The 23,375-nt window shown below is 48.0% G+C and overlaps 2 protein-coding genes across 6 annotated transcripts in view; one reads left to right on the forward strand and one right to left on the reverse strand.

The window, feature by feature from the left end:
• Positions 1-8,309, forward strand: part of DCAF4 (DDB1 and CUL4 associated factor 4) — a 30,832-nt gene extending 22,523 nt beyond the window's left edge. The window contains exons 8-13 of one of the 4 annotated variants that reach the window (XM_030831600.3): positions 821-900; positions 1,985-2,083; positions 2,206-2,303; positions 3,413-3,586; positions 3,943-4,057; positions 5,940-8,308. In XM_030831600.3, the coding sequence (XP_030687460.1) occupies positions 821-900; positions 1,985-2,083; positions 2,206-2,303; positions 3,413-3,586; positions 3,943-4,057; positions 5,940-6,133 (760 nt within the window). In that variant the 3' untranslated portion in view covers positions 6,134-8,308. Of the gene's footprint in view, positions 1-820; positions 901-1,984; positions 2,084-2,205; positions 2,304-3,412; positions 3,587-3,942; positions 4,058-5,939 lie in introns of all 4 variants that reach the window. The other 3 variants (XM_030831590.3, XM_060295001.2, XM_060295002.2) reach the window with 3 other exon arrangements.
• A 2,641-nt stretch (positions 8,310-10,950) lies between these two features.
• Positions 10,951-23,375, reverse strand: part of ZFYVE1 (zinc finger FYVE-type containing 1) — a 49,107-nt gene continuing 36,682 nt past the window's right edge. For both annotated transcript variants that reach the window (XM_030831582.3, XM_030831581.2), the window contains exons 5-12: positions 22,042-22,148; positions 19,914-20,022; positions 18,339-18,436; positions 18,137-18,254; positions 15,702-15,872; positions 14,782-14,962; positions 14,139-14,252; positions 10,951-12,640 (exon numbers count right to left, since the gene is read on the reverse strand). In XM_030831582.3, coding sequence (XP_030687442.1) covers positions 12,408-12,640; positions 14,139-14,252; positions 14,782-14,962; positions 15,702-15,872; positions 18,137-18,254; positions 18,339-18,436; positions 19,914-20,022; positions 22,042-22,148 — 1,131 coding nt within the window. In that variant the 3' untranslated portion in view covers positions 10,951-12,407. The remainder of the gene's footprint in view (positions 12,641-14,138; positions 14,253-14,781; positions 14,963-15,701; positions 15,873-18,136; positions 18,255-18,338; positions 18,437-19,913; positions 20,023-22,041; positions 22,149-23,375) is intronic.

Raw genomic sequence — 23,375 nt, forward strand, 5'->3', positions numbered from 1 at the left:
CCCCAGTTCCACTCTAGGTATAGCAGTGTTTTCAAACTGTGAGTCATGACCTATCCTATAAACTGTGGCCCAGGAAATCAACTTATTGAGCAGCTTTTTTTTTTTAATGAAATAGGTTAGAAAATATCAGTTTCATATTTAGTAAGTGTAAATATTTTATGAAACTTTTGTGTCAAATGTTTGTGTGTATATAGCACACTGTGGTGAAAAATGAAATTCTTAACCACAGATGTAAGAAACTGTCTTAGAGAAGCCTCCCATACATGGGAGTGGGAGACAGGAGGATAGGAAGAGAGGCTCATTTCAGCAGCAGAGGGGGAAAAAAAAGCGAAAACCATCTCAGTGCTCATCAGCAGGAGACTGGATAAATAAATTGTGGTCTGTTCATACAAAGGAATGCTCTGTGGTGAAAACAATTGAACTGGAGTTACAAATATGAATACAGTTGCATCTAGGAGACAATGCAGGTGGCGCCGTTGTAGGAGATTCTGTGTGATGCCATTTACATGCGTTTTAAAATCAAACACATAAATGTGTTCTTTATATTGTTGACGGACAAATATGTAGTGGAAATATTAAGGCCTAGAACTCAGACCAGTTTTAGAATAGCGATTCTCTCTCAGTGGAGGAAAGTTAAAAGGGGGCCTTTAACTGTATCTGTGACATTTTCTTCCTTTTAAAAAATCTGAAACTAAATATGGAAAATGTAAACATGTTAAATGTGGATGATGGGTATTATTATACCTTTTTCGAAGGGTACTGATGCCCCTTCTCCTCCCAGAGGAGACTTGTACTTGGCTGTCCTTAACGGCTTTTCCAGGCTGTGCCTCATGGGAATTGCAGAGACTCCAGGCTGTGCCACCCTGCTCCCAGCGTCATTGTTTGTCAGTAGTCATCCAGGTACAAGGGGTCCTTTTCCTTTGGATAAGGAGGTGCTAAGGGACATCTTAGTCCTTTTCCTCCCAGGAGCTGCAGCCAACAGTAGCATAAGCTCCATGGTGATGGCTTGGACAGGAGGGGTGGGAACCATGGGCTGGTGAGCCCAAGTCGGAGCTCGCAGGGTGGGGACAGTCTGCAGAGCACCTGGGAGGATTTCTTAAACCTGACCCAGGATTTGTACTAGAAGCATGTGCATCTTCACCTATCCCCTCCTTTTGGGTCATTTCAGCAGCCGGAACAGTTAAAAGTGTGTGTAACCAGTACAAGAGATGAAAATATTTATTGGGGCTGCCTATATAGATCGCCCAGAGAGCATCTGTTAAGCTCCTACTGTATGGCAGGTTCTGTCAGGGATACTTACATTCTGTCTGGCTGAAGGCAGTCCAACTGCCTGGCAGCGTTCTGGATATTAAGTTTTCAGTCTTTCAGAGAATTAGGATCAATTAGACAAGGATCAGGCCTCTAAGAGTGCAGGCTTCAGGCAGACCTGACATGAATCCCAGCTGTGCCCCTTACCAGTTTGAACAGATCGCTTAAGCTCTCTAAAGTAAATACCTGCCCCCTCAGGTAACATGGAGGATTAAATGATTTAACGCGCACTTACCCTGGTGCCTGGCATTTCATCATACAGCAAGCTTATGAGGTGGGAGTAAATATTATCACCATTTTACAGATGAGGAGACTGAGGTAAAAAGAAGTTCGGAATTTCCCTTACAAAACCAAAAGATGGTGTGAGAAGTCAGGATAGTGGTTCCCTTCAGGGAGGAGTGAGGAGGGTAGTAATTGGGAGGGGACAGGAAGGGTACCAGGGTACTAGAATGTTCTATTTCTTAACCTGGGTAGTGGTTACATAGCTATACTTCACATAGCATACGTTAGAGTGTATACTATGATTTGTACCCTTAATGTATGTTTTATCAATTTAAAGAAATTATTTTTGAAAAAAGTTTGAGACCACATAGCTGGAATTGAAACCCTTCTATCTGACACCGTACTGCCTCCCTGATAGCTGTTAGTCTTTCTAACACTACTACTGTCCCCTCAGCAGGAGACCGGCCTGGCATGCTCTGCAGTTTCCGGATCCCCGGGGCCTGGTCCTGTGCGTGGTCCCTGAACATCCAGGCAAATAACTGCTTTAGTACAGGTGAGCTACGGCTGCCTCCCCAGGTGCCCAGGGTAAAGGATTTCACAGACCCTAACCCCCTGTCCACAGTCCCTCTCCCCACACCTCGAGTGACACTGTCCGCCCATCTCCGTCTCTGTCAGGCTTGTCTCGGCGAGTCCTGGTGACCAGCGTGGTGACGGGACACCGGCAGTCATTTGGGACCAGCAGTGACGTCTTGGCCCAGCAGTTTGCTGTTACGGTTGGTTGGATTGGGAAGGGCCTGATAGAAAGTTTCCCAAGAGTGGACATTTTGCTGGATTGGAATGAGATTCCCCTGTGTGGAGTCTAGTCCTCCTCCCTCTTTTACAGGGAGAAGGAGGGCACCAGAAGTGATTAACAGGTTACGTGGTGAATAAGTCAGCGCTGAATGAAATTTGGCTGATCCAGAAGGGCGTGGCTCAGCGGCCTTTAAACAACTTATGAATTGTTAGCAATTCTTGAGTACTTGGATTAGCCAGCAGGACAGTAAAACTTTTTAATGTATAAATGAAGTATGTCCCAATTCATAACACTTTTATCTGCAGCTGTCAAGTTACACATTTTATAAATTTAAAAATCAAAATTCTAGTCATTACTACGTTTCAAAGACTTGACCTGTAGAAAATGCCACCTTTCGGGCTTCCGTGGTGGCGCAGTGGTTGAGAGTCTGCCTGCTGATGCGGGGGACGCGGGTTTGTGTCCCGGTCTGGGAGGATCCCACATGCGGCGGAGCGGCTGCGCCCGTGAGCCATGGCCGCTGGGCCTGCGCGTCCGGAGCCTGTGCTCCGCAGCGGCAGAGGCCACAGCAGTGAGAGGCCGGCGTACCGCAAAAAAAAAAAAAAATGCCAAAAAAAAAAAAAAAAAGCCACCTTTCTTTAAAAGGGTGGAAGATGTGCCGACCTGCTTTGGGCAATAAGCACAGAATTCATTATTCAGGTTTCTTCAGCCATCTTCCCACTCAGTCTGGGACCCCATGTCTTACCTGGATTTCTGATCTCTCTTACTCCACTCTCATCACCCAGCTTCTCACTAACGACCTGGGAGGAGTGAGGGCACACCCTCACTTCACAGGGAGGGGTTCAGGGTGAGGCCTTAGGGGCCAGTTGGCAGCCAGCGGGGAGGACACTGGAGGGACTCATGGTGTCCAGTTCTTGACCCTTTGATAAGGAGCCCTTCCATCTCCACTGAGGCTCAAACCCTAACCAAGCTGCTCCACGCATACCTCTGACCTAGGGGCTGGGATAGGGGAGGGGAGGCAGGGGTGTATTCTGGAGGGCACACCCCTCCCAGCCTTGGGAGGGAGGTACTGAGCAGGCCCCCTTTCCGCAGGCTCCTTTGCTGTTTAATGGCTGTCGTTCCGGCGAAATCTTTGCCATTGATCTCCGTTGTCGAAATCAGGGCAAGGGCTGGAAAGCCACCCGCCTGTTACATGACTCAGCAGTTACCTCTGTGCAAATCCTGCAAGAGGAGCAATGCCTGATGGCATCCGACATGGCTGGAACGGTACGGATACCACTGACTTTCTCCAGCCGCTGGAGCTGGCTCTGGGTGGGGGGAGGGGCTCTGCAGGAGAGACCCTCACGTCAGATGGTGGCCGGGGAAAGGCATCTGGAGACCAGGGGAGTTGGGAGTTGTGCGGGGCAGCTGCTTTGCTGCCCGCTGGGAGCCGAATCTGGTCTAAACAGACGTGAAACTGGTCATGGTGCTTTTGATGGACTCTGTGGCTCGGGGGTTTGAGACATATTTTCTAACTTGAAGAGGTCTTTGGAGACCACCTCGCCCTCTCTGGCTTCGTGCCTGGGCTTCACCAGTGTACCTGTTGGACCCTCCCTAACCGCCCCTTGTGCTTCTTCCCACAGATCAAGCTGTGGGACCTGAGGACCACTAAGTGTATTAGGCAGTACGAAGGGCACGTGAACGAGTATGCCCACCTGCCCCTGCACGTGCATGAGGAAGAAGGAATCGTGGTGGCAGGTACCTGGGGAGGAGGAGATCATCCCATCAAACACTGTCCCTTAGGAGCGCCAGCAACTTAAGCAGATAAGGGAGAAATTACTCTAAAACGAAACTGAATAAAGGGGATTTTGGACAGTTGGGGTCAGGGAGTTAAGATGGGATGTAGAGTTGGACATTAGTAAGCAACAGTTTTAACACTCACCAGGTGGATAGCCCTGTGTCCCCACGTGACTGGGCAAATGTCACTTCAGTTACAGATGAGTGAGGAGCAATAAAACAGTGGTTTAGGAGACCTGGGTGTGGAGTTTAAGCCTATTCACCAGGTCAGCATTCAGTGTGACCCTCAATCCCATCTTGCAGCTGTCCTGTCGAAAAGCTTGAGCTCCCTGTTCTTTGTGCTCCCGTTTCCACCAGAGGATGCTAAGAAAAGAGATGGAGGTCATTGTAAAGGAATCTGGTTCCTTTAACACCACTGCTGTGAACCCATGATTTGTAGAATAGAAGCAGAGCTTTCTAGCACCAAACCCCCTTGAAAGGAGTTAACAAGTTGATCACAGATTATATGATTATTTGGCAGTTTGACAAACGAAATAGTAGGCCCTTGGCATTAAGGAATATGTTTCCAGTCTTCACAGATGTCAAATTTTCTAATATTCCTATGGAAAGTATTTATTTGCGATGAAACTTTCTGTGGCTAAGAAGCATCACTTGGCTAGAACTTCCTTAGACTTGTTTACTACTGTCACCACCACCAGTAATTAGCTTCCTTAAGTCTGTTTTCCACAAATTTTCATCTCCAGAGAGTTTCTGTGTTCTGGACAGTAGAAAAGATATGAGCCTTGTTGAGAGGCAGATGTGGGGAATGGGCTGGCTGCAGTAATCCTTGAATTGTACAACCTGAATGAACTACAGCTAAGGTCATAGAGTCAACTCATATGGTCAAAAGCACACTAAAATCCATGCTGCCTAAGGTCTGCCCTTCTCGCCCTGAAGATCTCCAGCAGCACATATTTCCTATCTGAGTTGCTGTAACCAGTGGTGTCAGGTATCAGATTCCTCTCAACTATGAACCCTGAAAGACTATGAAGTCTTATGAACTGAATCATTAAACCAGAAAATGCTCTGGGGAGAGTTGTCACCTGATTTGTCCCCAGGATGTAATGAAGTTATGAGATCTTCCTGGTTACTCTCTCATAAAAAGGAAATCAGCTGCATGTCATCTAGAACAGGTGGCCTGGGCTCCCTCTTGAATAGCCCTTGTGACCAAGAAAAGCAGAATGGGTCACCTGATAGCCAAGATGCCCCGTGAACACCCCAGGGTGTCACAGCCAGCCAGTGCATCTTGTCACTTTGAACACCTGCAATCAGTGGTTCTAGAGCACCAGGGCAACCTGTAACTTTAATTTTCTTTTTCTTATTCATTCATTCATTCATTCATTTATGGCTGCGTTGGGTCTTCGTTGCTGTGCACAGGCTTTCTCTAGTTGCGGCGGGTGGGGGCTACTCTTCATTGCGGTGCGTGGGCTTATCATTGCGGTGACTTCTCTTGTTGTGGAGCACAGGCTCTAGGCACGCAGGCTTCAATAGTTGTAGCAGGCTCAGTAGTTGTGGCGCATGGACTTAGCTGCTCCACGGCATGTGGGATCTTCCTGGACCAGGGCTTGAACCCGTGTCCCCTGCATTGGCAGGTGGATTCTTAACCATTGCACCACCAGGGAAGTCCTGTAACTTTAATTTTCAAAAGGGACATCTTATCAGTAGAAATAATTTCCATTTGTGAGTTTGTTTGGCTCATGTGAAATCACCTTTAGCCCTTAGGAATCATAGAAGCCAGGGCCACAGGTACACAGGCTCTCTGCATTCTCTCACTAACTTGCCGCGTGTCTTCCCTCTTTCTTAGTGGGCCAGGACTGCTACACGAGAATCTGGAGCCTCCATGATGCCCAGCTGCTCAGAACCATACCCTCCCCACACCCCACTTCCAAGGCCGACATTCCCAGTGTGGCCTTCTCTTCTCGGCTTGGGGGCTTCCGGGGAGCGCCAGGGCTGCTCATGGCCATCCGACAGGACCTTTACTGCTTCTCCTACAGCTAATTCTGCAGGTTGCAGCCTGGAGAGCCGTGGATGTGACTCAGGGGAGCATAGGTAGCCATATTTTTGCCACAATTGCCATTTTCAGTGAGGGCATTTCAGATGGATGCCCTTGTGTATGCATATCCCATCCGTCCAGCTGCCGGGGAAAAGGTGCTATATGTTACGTGGAGACACTTCAGTTATTTCAGTTAAGTTGTGGGTTCAAGAAGCTTAAAAGTCCTTTTCATAAAAGGTACCTATTTCCTTGTTGAATTCCTTAGAATAGTTCCTCCACCTTTTTTTTTTAACAAAAAATACTTTTCTAAGGGCTGAAGATTGACAATAACTAAAGCTGCTGCTTTCACCAAAAGCCCTTTCAAGAAGCCTAATGATGAAACTGGGTGAGACTGTTGACAGTCAGTGCCTGGGTCCCAGAAAGACATGCATCTATACTTGAGAAAGCCAGCTGGAGAGAAGGGGGAGTCATTTATCTGAGTCTCTAGAGATTTTACGGCTGAGTTGGGAATCATTAAACTAGCCTTCTCAAACTCACTCGATAACCAGTGTCAGATCTCTGGGATTCTCATTCATTACCATGTATAGGCATTGTAAGGAAAGATGGATCCTTTTAGATGCTAGACAGGCCTTAGCATGCATATGTTGAAGTACCTTCCAGAATGTTAGGTACAGCAGCTCCTGTTTCTATCATGGTGACCTGAATGTCAGATTCAAGGGCCCCATCTCGAAGAAAATTGGCTTTGACTTTTGTAATCTAGGAGAAGCAGTTTGTGAGATGTTTATACAACGCGTTAATACAAAGAGCCTTTCTACCAAACAATAAACTAGAACGTAGAAAGAACCAGACATGGCATGTTGCTTCTGTTAATGGTTTAGAAGATTGTGATGCTTGGCTGCTGTAGCATCAGACCAACATCTGCTCAAACCCAGTGTGAGGAAGAAACTGAGACCAGTTTTTATGGCTCTGCTGGGAAGCTTCCACTTGCTCCTGTGCCCCAAGAAGCTATGGACTACCTCAGCAGGCTCCCTGGCCCAGGGTGGGTTCAGCCTATGGGGTGTAGCAGCAGGAAAGCAGAAGGCAGAAGACTGAGGGATTGTTAGTTCCCTGACTCCCCTTCTGCTGGGGTGTGGTGGGCTGTGGTTGTGTTCCTCTACCCAAGTCTACAGCTTCTGCTGGAACACAGCTCTCTGGATTCCAGTAACTTCTCTCCATTTGTCCCTTCAGACCTACAGCCGATAATTGCATCTCACTGTTGCTAGCCCAGGGTGCTTCACCAGTTGAACTCTCTTCAGCTACCCCCTTGAGTGTTATGCATCTGTGTCCTGCCAGAACCCTACTAGGTACAGAGAGAGCAATCCAGAAAACAAGAGAGTTATCAGATTGGTCATCTGGTAGGTGAGCAATATGTGACAACAAATACTTTTAGTGCCTTAGGTTTTATAAATAACTTTCCTCCACCTTAGCTGACTTGATCCTTAAAACAACGTATGAAGGAGGTAGGACAGTAGTAATAACATAAAAACTATAAGCATCATTTTCTGGGCACAGAGAAATTGAATGACTTGCCTCCACGCAGACCTGTTAAGTGGAGAGCTGGGACTTGGAACCAGAAGAGATCACGTTCTCTACTTTCCACACTCCTCTATTTGCTGACAGTACTTGTGTATCACACACAGCTAGTGCTAAGGAGAAATCACAAAGTGGCTTGGTGCGAGTGTAAACATGCAGTGCTAACATTTCATATTTAATTGCTAAGTAAATGAACTTTTCTGGCACTCACCAAAGACTAAGAAGCTTGCCAGTTACCAAATTTCTTAGGTGTTTGTTTAATCTTTGAGACACCACCCCTGTATCTTTACAGCCTTGGCATACCAGCCTGCACATAGGTCCCAGGAAATAGCTGTATGATTGAAGGGTCCTGGTGACCGCAGTCACAGCAGGGTCTTTTGGATTAATTTTGGTGACATGCCTCTCCCCAAGAGCACAAAAAAGCATAAGTGCTGAGCCATGACCCTAATATCACTCATACTTTTGCCCCCAAAGTTAAAAGTTCTCACAACATACTAGTTTGTTCACTACATGATCTGCTCTTTACAGTCACTGGTATTGCACCTCTGGTGAAGAGCCTTTGCCACTATTCTGTACTATTTCAATGGAGCTGTGGCTATTCAGTCCAACTTTGATCTCACAGACAGTGGAGACGACTGACTACTCAGAATACCTGGTGAGTTCTGACATGTGGGGCTCTATCCCTATATACCTCCCTAACTCATCAGGTGTGCCATAGCCCAAATTTCTTGCTAGGCAAATACAGTTGTCAAAGAATTAGTTTTATGTTTCCCTTAGGCTTTTAAGAAAAGGAGGTGGGGGACATCTCAAAATCTGTTCTTTATCTTTAGTGAGCAGTCACTGCACCTAACATTTGGTCTAGAGCAACAGTCCCCAACCTTTTTGGCACCAGGGACCCGTTTTGCAGAAGACGGTTTTTCCACGGACCAGGGTGGGGGGCGGGGTGGGGGAACAACGGCAGATGAAGCTTCGCTTGCCCGCAGCTCACCTCCCGCTGTGCGGCCCAGATCCTAACAGGCCACCAGCCAATACGGGTCTGCGGCCCAGGGGTTGGGGACCCCTGGTCTAGAGTATATGAGAAGTGGTTAAACTCAGCAGAGAAGCTGATTAAGCATTTTGGTATGTTTGCTTCTTAGTGTCCCAAAGATTAGTATGTTGCACAGTCTGGAAGCATTTTTCACTTGCAGGTCTGTTAGGGCATTTTGCCCCATTCCCCAGGTGACAGTGAAAGGTAGCGAATGAGCAGGGGGTGGTGGCAGCAGCACTGAGCTCCAATAAACCCTTTGCTGTTTGCTTGCTGTAGCCTTCTAAACAGATGAGAACAGTGGCACAAACTGGTTACCAGAAATGTCCACAGATCAACACTTGGTGTCCCCCAACAAGGACACCCAGAGACCAAGTAAGCCCCACTTACCTGTCAGCCCTCGATCTGCCCTGGTCTAAATCTTCCATGTTACCACCTCTGAAAACAACTGCAGGCTAAACTCAGTTTCTTCTTCCATTTCTCCATTCATATATGTTAGTAAAAGCCTTTCCTTTCATTTTTATTTATTTTCTTTGGCCACGCCACGCTGCTTGTGGGATCTTAGTTCCCCGACCAGGGATTGAACCTGGGCCGTTGGCATTGAAAGCACAGTCCTAACCACTGGACCTCCAGGGAATTCCCTGGGCCCACTCCTTTAAGTCTGCCTCTCCAGGCCACCCACCACATGGCCACTGCCACGGGAATGACCTTCCCAAAGATCTCTGCACTCAACGCCTTCTTGTACCTCGGAATAAGATGTGCGGCATCTTGAGATATGGTCACATGTGCCTCACTCTGTTGCCCCTTCTCCACCTCCCACCTGGTGCTCTCAGGACACATGTTGCAAGTCCCTCCGTCATCTGGGCCTCTGCTCAAGCTGTCCTCCACTCCTTTCATCTGTTGAGTCTCAGCTTCACAGAAACCTCGAGGAAGCTTAGTTTCCCCAGCACTTGCCACATCTAGACACTTAGTATGTTGAATGAACAATTTTTGCCAGCATTATTCCCTTTTAATTCTTAGAACCCTACGAAGCACGTGAAGGTCACTCCTATATACCAAAGAAAAAGCTGAGAATAAAGCAATCTGTCCAAGGTCTCCTGCTAATAAGTAGCAAAGCCAACGGGGTCTCCTGCTCAAGAAATCTATTAGGCCCCATGTGTTGGAGGGAATGGAATTTTTATTTTCCTCTGGAAGTTTAAGATCTCCTTAAGATAATTTTCTGGGACTTCCCTGGTGGTGCAGTGGTTAAGAATTCACTTGCCAGTGCAGGGCACATGGGTTCAAGCCTTGGCCTGGGAAGATCCCACATGCTGAGAGCAACTAAACCCATGTGACACAACTACTGAGCCTGTACTCTAGAGCCCATGAGCCACAGCCACTGAGCCCGTGTGCCACAACTACTGAAGCCCACGTGCCTAGAGCCAGTGCACCGCAACAAAGAGTAGCCCCCGCTCGCTGCAAGTAGAGAAAGCCCGGGTGCAGCAACAAAGACCCAATGCAGCCAAAAATAAATTAATTAATTTTGGGGCTTCCCTGGTGGCGCAGTGGTTGAGTCTGCCTGCCGATGCAGGGGACACGGGTTCGTGCCCTGGTCCGGGAAGATCCCACACGCCGCAGAGCGGCTGGGCCCGTGAGCCATGGCCGCTGAGCCTGCACGTCCGGAGCCTGTGCTCCGCAACGGGAGAGGCCACAACAGTGAGAAGCCCGCGGACCGCAAAAAAAATTATTGATTTTTTAAAAAAAGAAAAGAAAAAGATGAACCCTGGGTATGTAGGGCAAGAAAAGAGAACCTTTGGTTATTTGTGACACCGGGTTACCTTCTTTTCCTCTACCGGTCTGACTAGTGTAAGGAAGAGAGTTCGGAAGACTTTTATGCATCCTCCCTATGTGGTCCAGCATCCTCCCATGCTCAGGGGCGCCCCTAAATGACAGAACAGGAGACAGTGGATAGCGGTTGTTCAACAGGAGCTGAACAGACAAAGCAAGGCAGGGCAGAGGAACAAAGAGCGACAGGTACAAAGCGAGAAAAGTCTTTTCCCAGGGTTTCCATAGGTCACTAGTAACACCTACTCTCTTCTGTGATGACAGAGGATTTGCCGGGGAATAAACTGAGGTATTTACAGGTAAAATATACCTCTCACTTGGCTTCTGCTCTAAAAGCCACCAGCTACTTTCTTAACTAGAAAGAGGTAGCAAGATACACGGATGAAGTTAAAGGAAAGAAGCAGCACAGTCCATATTCCGCAGGAAGATTCCTTTATAACGGCGAATTTAATAATACACAGTACTAGAGCAGGGCCTCGGTCATAGGCCATAGGAGGCAGTAAGGAAGCAGGTCTGAGAGGGACCAACACATTCCAGGGCTCACGTTACAGTAACACTCACGCCACGCACCTCCCTGAAGCTCGGCCCACCCACCAGTTCAGTCAAGAACTGTGTCACTTTTAATTCTTCATTTTTGGCCACTGACGATAAAATCCACCATGATGACAGCATTTCAGCACAACAGTCTCTTTCCAGTCACGATAGAAATGGATGTCCCAGCTCTTGAGAAACAAAGTTCATCTGATTTCTCTTGCCAGGACCGGAGAGAGAATTTTTTCTTAGTGGTCTGTTGAAATACTTATATATACTTTAAAAAAAACCCCACTAACAGTCCATTCTGTGCTCTGTTTCCCTGGAATATTTCTCATGATCACCCCTCCAATAGCTAGAGGGGTCGTGTGTCTGGGAATAAAGAATTAAGATGCTTCAAAACAAGCAAAAACCCTAGTGCAACACTCAGTAGATGGTGGGCTCAAGGGGGTTGGTAGGGGAGGGAAGCAGGTGCTCTATTTCTGGGCAGGGAAAGCCAAGTGCTCGCATAGACGGAAGCATCAACAAGCAGGAAACACTGGGGAAGGCCCATCTCCTTCCGTGTTCCCCCTGTATGAGGGCCATCGCGTCACCTGCACTTGGACTTCTGAGGTCTGAGGACCGTACCCCCCACCTGCCACCCATCCATGACCTGCATGCTAGGCTGGGTGTCTCTGACCACGACAGGCCTAGGCAAGGAATTGGGATCCGACTCTGGAGGGCCCAGGGAGATCCTCCACAGGCTATCCCAAGCGAGAAGTACCTGGGAAGCTCACTTGCCCCAGCAGCTAAGGGGCATGAAGGCTTCGAAGCCTCGGAAAGAAGCAGCAAAAGGTGACTAGCAACGCAGTGGCCTTGGACATGGCTCGGTTTTGTGGGGAAGACCTGCTGCCACTGCCACCTGATTCTGTGCTGGGGACAGACTGTGCAGGTCTTCACAGCCAGCAGCAGCCTGAATACACTCCATGTTCCTTTCATATGTATATACAGGTTTTGTGTGTGTGTGTGTGTGTGTGTGTGTGTGTGTGTGTGTGTGTGTTATATGTATAATTTTTAACTGAAATAAAATGCGATGGATTCAGGTTCGTTCCCCTTCGCTATAAGCTGCTCGGTCCCCTGCCCTGAGGGGTTCGTGCCTTCAGGCCCGCCACCAGGCTCACCCTGGCTCGCCATCTGTCCTACCCGCCACCGTGGGAAAGTGGCCTCAGGATGAGCAGAGAGGACACATACCACAACAGGTGACCAGGAGGAGGGCCTACCTCAGCGAGATTTCATTTCTAACCCTGAGAACCTAAGGAATTGTGAAGGACTCGGAGAGGGAGCTGGGGTTAAAGGTCACCAGGCTTTTTATTGCAGTTAAAGCAGACTCGGACAGGATGGTCCCAGCCTCGAGAGGGCACAGCCCGTCGGTCATGGGAACACTCGTCACAGAAGCCCTGTCCGCAGGCCCGGCAGTGGTGCTTGGAAAGCTTGACGCTGAACTCCTTCCGGCAGTTATGGCAGTGCAGGATCTCATGGTCTGGTACCCAGTACGCCGGCCTGGCCGCATCCTTCACCAGACCTGCAGCACGGAAGGAACCATGGCAGGCGGCACACGTGGGACCCATCACCCCGAGTTCCACGAGGCAAGAAGCCATCCGCAGACACTTCACTGGCTCTCAGTCTAACTGCACACAGATCACCCCCTTCCACCCAGGTCTCCTTCACCGCCTACCACCCAGGTCAGGATCTCTGGGGCTGGGACCTAGGCACTGACATTTGTGTATCTACTAAGCTCTCCAAGTGAGCCTAAAGTGGGGCTGAATTAAGAACCAATGGAGTAACAATAAAGTTTGGGCTTTGGAGTCAGGACATACCTTCACCCCAGTTCCACTGAGCCTAAGTCAGTTGGTAGCTGCGGGATTAAGAAGTTCCTTAAATTCTCAGGGCCTTAGTTTACTCATCTTTAACAACACACCTTCAAAAGTGGTTACAGGATTACAAGAAATAATGTGTCTGATGCACTGGGACCCAATGGCCAGTGAGTGCTCAGCAGGTGAGCACCTGTGAGCACAGTCGGCAGACTTTGTGCCAAGGGCAGCCCCTGCCTCTCCCGGTTACCCGTGAGAGCAGATGCAACCTGAGCATCAAGCCTCGACAAATCCATCTATTCCCACACCCTGAAGTCAAAAACTCATCATCAGCTCATTCTGTGAGCCACAGTGATTAAATCTAATCCAAGCAATTTCCATCACACCCACCCAGGAACCCTTGGTCTCTCCCCTACAATGGGCTTAAATACCCTAGGCCCGGCCAGCCCTGCCTAAGCCCTCCACACGCTGGCGGGGCTTCCCTTCCTCTCCCTCTTCCCATCCTGGTTATAAGCACCCCTCACATTCAGAGGTGAGTGGCTGTCTTAAATCTTAAAGGAATAACAGTTTGGCTGGTGTGGCGGATTAAAGACAGCCACAGATTCTTTGATAACCTGCCCCCTCCCTCGAATCTAGGCAGGCTCTGTGACTACAGCAGACTGTAGCAGAAGGGCCAGTTTCTAGGCCCAGGCCTGTCTCAGAGTCCTGAGCCACCATGTAAGAAGCCCACTACCACTGGAGAAACCACGTGGAGAGGCCTGGAGAATATGGGGAATGGCGGGGGGAGTTCTCCTGAGCCCAGCCTTCGAGGCATCCCTGCCAGGCTACCCAGCATGTAAGTGAGGTTGGCTTGGCCCCTCGAGACCAGTCCAGCTACCAAACTGGAAAATCCAGCAGTAATTCCAGTCAATGCCACTTGGAGCAAAATAATTGCCCTTCCTGTGAGACATGATAAAATGCGGGTTGTTTTAAGCCTTTACATTTTCAGGTAGTTTGTTATGCAGCAATAAATGATATAAGAGGATGGCCTCCAGGAATAAACATGAAACCACCAAGGTATTCAGCAGAAGCAAATGTAAATTTTCAGTCACTTCCTTGCTGCCCAACTCAATCTAGGTCAGTAAGACTTTGACAAAACAACAGCCCAAGGCACTATGAAAGCCCTCATCCCACGTACACTGCACCCAAGAGAGGCACTGCCAGGCCCACCTAGTGGTATGTCAATGGCTGTCACCACAGCTCCCAAAGTGTTCTGCACGGCCTCGCCCACCTTCCGAGCAATCAGCGTCCCGCCTTCATCGTCCGCCTGTGCCTCAGTAACATCTGCAGACAATGATGAAGGAAAAGCTGTTATCTCTTAGTCATTTCCCAAATGGAGAACTCAGGGGCAACAGCAGAGCATTCTGGATGCTTCTCCCAGGGTACCACTGTGCTGTCCTGCAAGGATGGCAAGGGTCTGGGCTATGGGCACCAACACTGCAGCCGGTGAGATCTGTTAGTCCTTTACCTCAACCCTCTGGGGCTATTTTATAACCTTCCTTTACAGTGAGCCAGAAGGGTTCAAGGAGCATGACCTAGAACCTCCTCCAGAGATAAGACTCAGTCTAAAGCCTGTGGTAAACACAGGACAGGTTTAACACGCCCCCTCCCCCCCGCCCCGCAAGGAATAGCACCCCAGGACCCTGTTAACAAAGAGCTTAGAGGATGACTGGGCAAGACCGGGGAGCAACTACTCTCAGAAGAGTGACGTGGTGAGGAACAGGGTCAGGCAGGTGGGAGTCCCGTTCCCAACACCCAGTGCCAAGGAGAGAGGTTCCCCCTCCACCCATGCAGTTCCCGGGCCCCACGTTACCTAACTGGGAATTCCTGGCTTCATAGCAGTTGTCACACACCCGCACGGGCGCAGGGCCCCAGCCCCGCTCCGGCACTGGCCGGGTCTTGGATGAACAGCTGTCACAGAAGCCCTCCCCACAGGCCCGGCAGTGATGCTTGGTGTCGTTATCTTTAAAGGATGTAGCGCACTTGTTGCAGCTCTGTTCCAAGCCCAAAACAGAGAGGCAGGTAACATTCATGTCTGCTCAGCTGAGAAAGTCAACCCAGGGGAGATGCCCAGGACCATCTGGGAATGGCAGGACCCCGATGATCCCAAAGGATGGGACCTAAGATCTCCAGCCACATGAAAATACCCACTACTGAAGCACAGCTGTGATTAACATTTTCTTCCAAGAAGTGCCTGGAAAGGTACCAAATCCATCTGGCTGAGTCACAGGGTTCCAGAAGGGACTACACCAATCCCAGCTAAGAGAGCCATGAGGATCCACTGCTTTCACGGCTTCTCAAAAGAGCCTCTGGGAAGCTGATGAGGAACGGGTTTCCTGTCACAAGTGCTTGGGCCAAAGCTGGGTGCTCCCTTTCTGTAGGTGCCATGAGGTTTATGTCTCAAGCTGAGGATGACCCTAAATGACCTCTAATGGCCCCTTTTCCTCCAGATTCTATATGTATGACCTCAGACATCTGACCAATAATAACTGGCCCTTGCAGGGAAAGAAACTAAAATCCACCGCAAGGAAAATACTTGCAAAATAACAAAGGGAAATCAGTGGGCAAAGAGGACACTGGCTGCCTCAGCATACCCCACCCTTTCCAACACTCTGAGAGCTAATCCGAGAGAGAAATTCAGAGCCTCCCTCACAGAGCAAGCTTAGGACAGGGCAAAGCGGCACAAGCAGAACGGGCCGTGCCAGGGATGCAGGGCATCCTGCCACACCATACCAGGATCTGGGAGTTGGGCCTCCAGTAGGCAGGGGCGATCTGGTCTGTCAGCCAGGACGTCACAGCCTTGGTGGGCCCAAGGCTAAGCTCAGACACCGACTGAGCCATGAAGTTCATCCCATCCAAGAGGCGCTGGGCAGCATTGTTGTTGTCCTTCAGAAATCCATCAGTCTGAAATGAAAATGCAGGTTCCCATCATGCTCTGAGCAAAGGGAGTAAAAAGAAGGAGAGAGAGGGGTCTCAAACAAGTTATACACTCATCACAGCCAACTCAGAACCACAAACTCCATGGCAGAGAAGAACGGGGATGGGCCAGGAATCCCTCTGGCTTCTAGACAATATCACACCCATGAGTCATTGCTGATATTATTATTCTCTTCAAGGTGACCATAACACTTGGTGTACAACTGTTCAATTCAGAACTTACTTTGCTGTAAGTGAGATACACAACCCAGGAAATACTTATGTAAAGAGGACACCTCAGGCTTCCCTGGTGGCGCAGTGGTTAAGAATCCGCCTGCCAATGCAGGGGACACGGGTTCGAGCCCTGGTCTGGGAAGATACCACATGCCGCGGAGCAACTAAGCCTGTGCACCACAACTACTGAGCCCACGTGCTACAACTACTGAAGACCACGAGCCCGTGCTTCACAACAAGAGAAGCCACCACAATGAGAAGCCGCGCACCACAACGAAGAGTAGCCCCCATTCGCTGCAACTAGAGAAAGCCCGAGCACAGCAATGAAGACCCAATGCAGCCAAAATAAGTGAATAAATAAGAGGGTTAACATAAATTATTTAAAAAAGAAGAGGACATCTCTTCCAGGAGGCCTCCCACCCCAGACTGGGTTAGGAACCCTTCATCTCAGTTCCTCTAATATCTGCACATCTCTAGAAATCCTATTTCCACATGTAAGTGCAATGTCTCTTTATACATCCAACTCCCTATTAGACTGCACTGAGAACAATAATCCTTTTTCTTTTTTGTAAGTATCTAGTTCAGTTCTGGGCACATAGTACTCAACAACGTATGGTGATGAATGAGTGAACAAAGAGAAGGGGAGGAGCCTATATTCCCTAATCCCAAGGACTATGAGGAATACAGCCTAAAAATAAACTCGTATTACTGTTTTCTTGGAATATAAACTACCACAAGGATGACAGCTTTTACAAGAAAGAACACAGATCGAAAACAAAAGATATTGATCAAAGAAGTCTAGTGAGAAAGTTATACTAGTTCAAGACCACGTTAAATCCTTGGGACAGAATGGCCTCGACCATCATGTCAAGGGGATGGCCTGCAGAAATGAGACCACACTGCAGTAACCAATTCCAGTGCAGCTGGAAACTGGAAAGAAGATGACAAAACAATAAGGAAATCTTCAGTTCTCTGGTATCTGCAGGATCCAGGAAAGCTAAAAGGTGGATCTGCAGATAGGCCTATTAGGCTGACCGGAATCACCCAGCAAGGGGAACACCAACCAAGTAAAATAAGTCCCTTAGAGAAAATCGCTTATCTTTCTTCCGTGAAGGAAAAAGGTTTTGGATGTGTTGTGACTGATGGGTAATTCCAAGTGTGAATGGTGGTTTAATGCAGAATGAAAGCACCATATCACTGCCTCATGAACAGATTTGTTTTTCCAACATCTTGAATTCAAAAGTCAAATTAAAAACAGTAAAGGTCCATCCATAGTAATTCCGCTTCTCAGAATATACTTCAAGAAGAATATACTCCAAAACAAAGTCTCTCTTACATGAAGATGGTCACTATAGCATTTTCTTCGATAATAAAAAAAAAAAATCATAAACAGCATGAATGAAATCGAACTGTAATACTAGACAGAATATTACACAGTAATTACAAATGAGAACTGTGAAAAGTGAAAACAATGTAGAAACAAAGCAAAACTGTGTATGAGAAAAAAGTGGCACACAAATTGTAACTGCATCTATACAAACATACACATACGGAAAATGAGTGAGGAGAATATGAAAAAATAAAGTTTTATTTGCTAAGGCAATGGAACTACACAGCAATTTTTAGTTTATTTAAAGTTGTGCTTCTAGGGACTTCCCTGGTGGTCCAGTGGTTAGGACTCCACGCTCCCAACACAGGGGGCCTGGGTTCGATCCCTGGTCAGAGAACTAGATCCCACATGCTGCAACTAAGAGCCCACATGATGAAACTAAGACTTGGTGTAGCCAAATAAATATTTTTTTAATAAATAAATAAATAAAGTTGTGCTTCTAATATTTATGCAAGAAGAAATGGAAAAAATTTAAGGGTCTAGAACAAGAAAGGCTCTCCAGATCACACTTTCCTAAACCACCAGTATATTGAAATTCATGGTTAACCTTAATTGTAAACAAGTTCTGCTTTCCCACACACAGGACTGGACAATACAAGAGAAAACAGGAAAATAAAACAGCTCTTACTCCAGGCCACACATGCACAATCTCTGTCCGCACCACTGTATCCACAGGATCTTGGTTTCCAAACCAGTACTGCCGGCTACGATAGACCACGCCACAGTTGGGACATTCAATTACGTACCTACAAGGAAGGCAAATAGATACTGTAACCCCACCAGGTGCCTGGAGAGACAAACACACCAAACAACCGGTAGCTGAAACTCACCCAGACCAGGCATATTTTGCGAGACCCATCCAGGGGGAGTCGGTGGAAGCAGCCGTCTTGGGCACCACGCTGACTTCGTTGCCTCTCTCGTAGCAGGCCTGAAACATGGAGCACTCTGCCAGCTTCTACTCTGTCCACCAGACCCCCTGGCCTCTCCACATCCCTGTCCAGCCCCACTGCCCACAAACCACACCAGCGGAGGGTTTACAGACCCTGAGTTTAGCACAGCAGAAGAAGGTCTTTCTCTAAAGAGGTCAGTGCCCTAATATATACAATGGAATATTACTCAGCCATAAAAAGAAACAAAATTGAGTTATCTGTAGTGAGGTGGATGCACCTAGAGTCTATCATACAGAGTGAAGTAAGTCAGAAAGAGAAAAACAAATACCATATGCTAACACATATACATGGAATGTAAAAAAAGAAAAAGAAATGGTTCTGAAGAACCTGGGGGCAGGACAGGAATAAAGACACAGACGTAGAAAATGGACTTGAGGACACGAGGAGTGGTAAGGGTAAGCTGGGACGAAGTGAGAGAGTGGCATGGACATATATACACTACCAAATGTAAAATAGCTAGCTAGTGGGAAGCAGCCACATAGCACAGGGAGATCAGCTTGGTGCTTTGTGACCACCTAGAGGGGTGGGATAGGGAGGGGGGGAGGGAGACACAAGAGGGAGGAGATATGGGGACATATGTATATGTATAGCTGATTCACTTTGTTATAAAGCAGAAGCTAACACACCATTGTAAAGCAATTATACTCCAATAAAGATGTTTAAAAAAAAACCTCGGGCTTCCCTGGTGGCGCAGTGGTTGAGAGTCCGCCTGCCGATGCAGGGGACATGGGTCCGTGCCCCGGTCTGGGAAGATCCCACATGCCCCGCGGCTGGGCCCGTGAGCCATGGCCGCTGAGGCTGCGCGTCCGGAGCCTGTGCTCCACAACGGGAGAGGCCACAACAGTGAGAGGCCCGCATACCGCAAAAAAAATAAAATAAAATAAATTAAAAAATAAAAAAAAAAAGGAAGTCAGTGCCCTAAATGATTATGAATTGAATATATACCCATCCCGGGCCCCAAAACTGAGCTATAAATTATATCCCTGTCACAGACAGGAGAAATCCATCAAAACTGGGTTTCTGAACAGCATTTCTGCTCTTAAGAATGAATAGTCAATGTATGGGAATTCCCTGGCGGTCCAGTGGTTAGGACTCCACACTCTCACTGCCAAGGGCCCAGGTTCCATCCCTGGTCAGGGAACTAAAATCCCACAAGCTGCGCGGTGCGGCAAAAAAAAAAAGAAAAAAAGAAAAGAATGATAGTCAAGGTAGATGGCCCTTGCATATATAAGCTCAACAAAATAAGGGGGATTGAAGCTTAAAAAAATAAACCAAGGAGTCCCCAGCAACAGACATGTGAGTTCTTATGGTTAGAGCTGGAGAGAAGTTCCAGAGATATTCAATTTGAGTATCAAATACTTTGGGATGCAGCAAAGAATGGTCCCAAGCCAGTCTTCCCAAAAGGAGAGTGTGGCCGGCAAGCCAGCTGCTAGGGAGGAAGCTGGGTGGACTCACCTTGCAGGTAAAAACCCGGTTGTCATACTGGTGAGAGTATCTGCAGCGGCTGTTGGCTTCATGAGGTACTCCTTCTTTCCCATGATTCATGCTGTTCTTACATCCAGCCCTGAGTGAAGCCCAAAAGCTGACAGTGAAGCCGCCAAAAGGAGCCAGCGCCGCTTACGCTGAAGAGTCTCTGACCCTGAGCCAGACCCAGGGCCAAAACCAGAGCTCCAGAATTAACCAGGCCCTGAATACTGAGCAGAGAGAGGGCAGTTTCTTTCAGAAACCCACGTGCCTCTCTCACACTTGCAATCAACATCACTACACAGGTAAAGCAACTATTACTCTTGTGTGAGGAGAAAGGGCCAAAGGAGTAATCTCTTCTTGGAAAACCACCTGGTCCCTCAGTAGGAACGGAGCAGCCAGAAGACACCACCTTGACCAGATATAAAACCTGAATGGCCCTCAGGGAACTCAAAAATCCAAACAGCATGAAATGGGAAGTTTAACCAGCACAGGCTGCCAAGATGTAAAACAAAAACCGACCCTCAAAATTTGGCAATGCATAAAAAGGAGGCTTAAGCTGAACAAGAAAACCTTCCAAATGAACAGTGAGCTCTGCTATCCTGACAACGCAAAACCAGGGCCTGGGACTTTGGAATTTCACTGTGATAGAAGGAAAAGTTCTGGAAACCCTAGTGAGGCACAGTTAACATGGAAAAGTGATGATCTAACAGATCCTAAGCCTCCTGCTGGGCTCATGGGGCCCGCTAAAGGAAGGCAAGTCGCACTGGCAATTACCATCCCTCCTTCCTCTCCAAGACAATGCCCAGTTCTCCGTAGCCCAGACTGTATAATCGTAGCCCAGACTGTATAATCGAAGAGCCAAGTCCTTTTTACAAACCCAGAGCCAAGCTGGTGACCCAGCAGGTGGCCTACAGGGATCAATGCAAAAAGGCCATTCATAACAAAAAAGGTTCAGGTCTCCTCTGTATGGACGAATGTGAAGGACAGGAGCAGAAGTCCTGATGAGAGCAAAGACTCTGCAGTGGTGAAGGGAGTGGAGAGCTGGGGGAGTGTCTGCAAGACACAGTCTGCAATCTGACCCAGACACACTGCATTTAAATCCCCTGGGCTCCATCAGACAAGTCACCAGACTGTGATTGAAGAGCCATTAACGGCTCAAATTAATCCAGTGAGCCTCAAAGTGTTGTCCCCATCCAGCAACATCAGCATCACCTGGGAACGTATCAGAAGTGCAAGTTCTCAGGCCCTACATCAGACCTACTGAATCAGAAACTGGGGGCAAGGCCCAACGATCTGTTTTAACATGTCCTTCAGTTTTTTCTGATGCATGCTAAAATCTGAGAATCACTGCTCTGTTCCCCCGTAACAAAGTGTGATCCATGGACCAGCAGCACAGGCATCACCTGGGAGCTTGTTGGAAATGCAGACTCTCACCCAGACCAGCTGATTCAGAATCTGCATTTAACAAAATCCTGAGGTGATGCATACACGGATTACAGTTTGAGAATACTGCCCTAACTCAATGTTCTCAAGTGAGCTGTGTATCAGAATCATCTGAGGAGCCTTTTAAATGCACCAGTGCTGAGGCCCCACCCCAGATCTGTTAAATGAGAACCCCTGGAGGTGAGGCCCAGGCCTCAATAATTCTGAACGCTCACTGGATAATTCTAATGTGCTCTAAGCATCTGCCCTCATTGTGAAAGCAGTCAACTAGGAATAATACCTACCCTAGTGCTTTGCACACACCGGGCTACCAAATATTAGGTGAATGGATGGAATGACTACCATTGAAAGCTCTGGTAAGAGAAACATAGAAAAACAGGCAACCTAAAGTTTTCTGTGGTAAAAATTACCGAAACCAGTCAATTTTACATCTAAACCAGGTTGGAATCTTCAGGGGATTCCTCATAACCATGTGTCCTGGGATCCCCTGCAACCTCAGAGTATGGCCCCCAGACCATCAGGATCACCTGGGAACTTGCTAGAAGTACCCCATCTCAGCCCCCACCCCACCCTTAAATCACAATCTAATTTAACCAGACCCCACATGATCTGCATGCACTGTGAGGTCTGCAAAGCACCGTTCTGAGTCTCTTTGCCCAAGATGGGGACTTACCCGCAGCTGAGGCACAGGACAGAGCAGGTGAAGTACTCATCTGGAAAAAAGGAGCTGTGTGCCATCTGGTCATCAGGGATCTCACCGCTGAAGCGGTCGCTCAGGGCCTGTGTGAAGGGAAGGTGATACATGAAGGGACACGGCGGACAGCCCAGAGCTCTGGCCCTTGTACTGCTTGCCTTTTTTTTTTTTTGAAATGAACTTTATTGATTATTGTTTTCCTTTTCTTCTTTGTTTTTTCCCACACCGCCCAGCATGTGGAACTTGGATCAAACCCACACCCTCTGCAGTGAAAGTGCAGAGTCTTAACCACTGGACCACCAGGGAAGTCCCACTGCTTGCCTTTCTAATATGCCCTCACTGCTGGCTTATTTCTTATGGGCTCCACAGCTAGAAGAGGGAAGCCAATGACTTCTGCTCTTTACCCTAGACCTTCTTGGCCCGACTTGCACCAATCCTCACCACAGGAAACCTCAGAAAGAACCGGCCCGTTTCCCACGAGGTCAGAAGTAAGCAAACAAAGTTACCGTTCTCTCCTAATTACCATGCAAGTTATAAACACCTCACACACTCTCTATCTTTCATTCAAAACCACCAGATATTGACTAATGTCCACTTCAACTTTGTGAAGCTGGGACCAAAAAACCAACACTAAAGAAGGTGGCTTGTCTTTCAGTCAGAGGCAGGCAGAGCTGAGAAGTGAGCTGGGAGTTTCCTGGGCATCTCCACCAGTTCTAACCAAAGGTGCTCACTGGAGTTTATGAAACCACAGAACTATATGTAGAATAAGGGTTATCAGCCAAAAAGCAAGGAGGAATTATTATAGGTTCTGGCAGTCTTTTATCAACTACAGTAACCTAAAAGACAGCAAGTGGCCAGGACTTCCCTGGTGGCACAGTGGTTGAGAGTCCGCCTGCCGATGCAGGGGACACGGGTTCGTGCCCCGGTCCAGGAAGATCCCACATGCTGCGGAGCGGCTGGGCCCATGAACCATGGCCGCTGAGCCTGCGCGTCTGGAGCCTGTGCTCCGCAACAGGAGAGGCCACAGCAGTGAGAGGCCCGCGTACCAAAAAAAAAAGACAGCAAGTGGCCAAAATAAATGCTAAGAAGAAAGATAAAAGTATTTGCAGAAACAAACTGAAAATTTTATGTTTAAAGGCAGCTTCCATTTCTAAACCTCTGTTTTCACTCACTACTTTATATTGAAAGCATTCTTCAGGCTGGTTTTTTCCTTCCAGGCCCTTCCTCGTATGCAGTGGAAAAAGTTATATAAATTAAACAGAAATGGGCTTTCCAGGCTTTAAAAATTATTAAATGCTCGCAATTCCAAGCTT

The sequence above is a fragment of the Globicephala melas genome, chromosome 2 (assembly GCF_963455315.2).
Source record: "Globicephala melas chromosome 2, mGloMel1.2, whole genome shotgun sequence".
NCBI lineage: Eukaryota > Metazoa > Chordata > Mammalia > Artiodactyla > Delphinidae > Globicephala > Globicephala melas.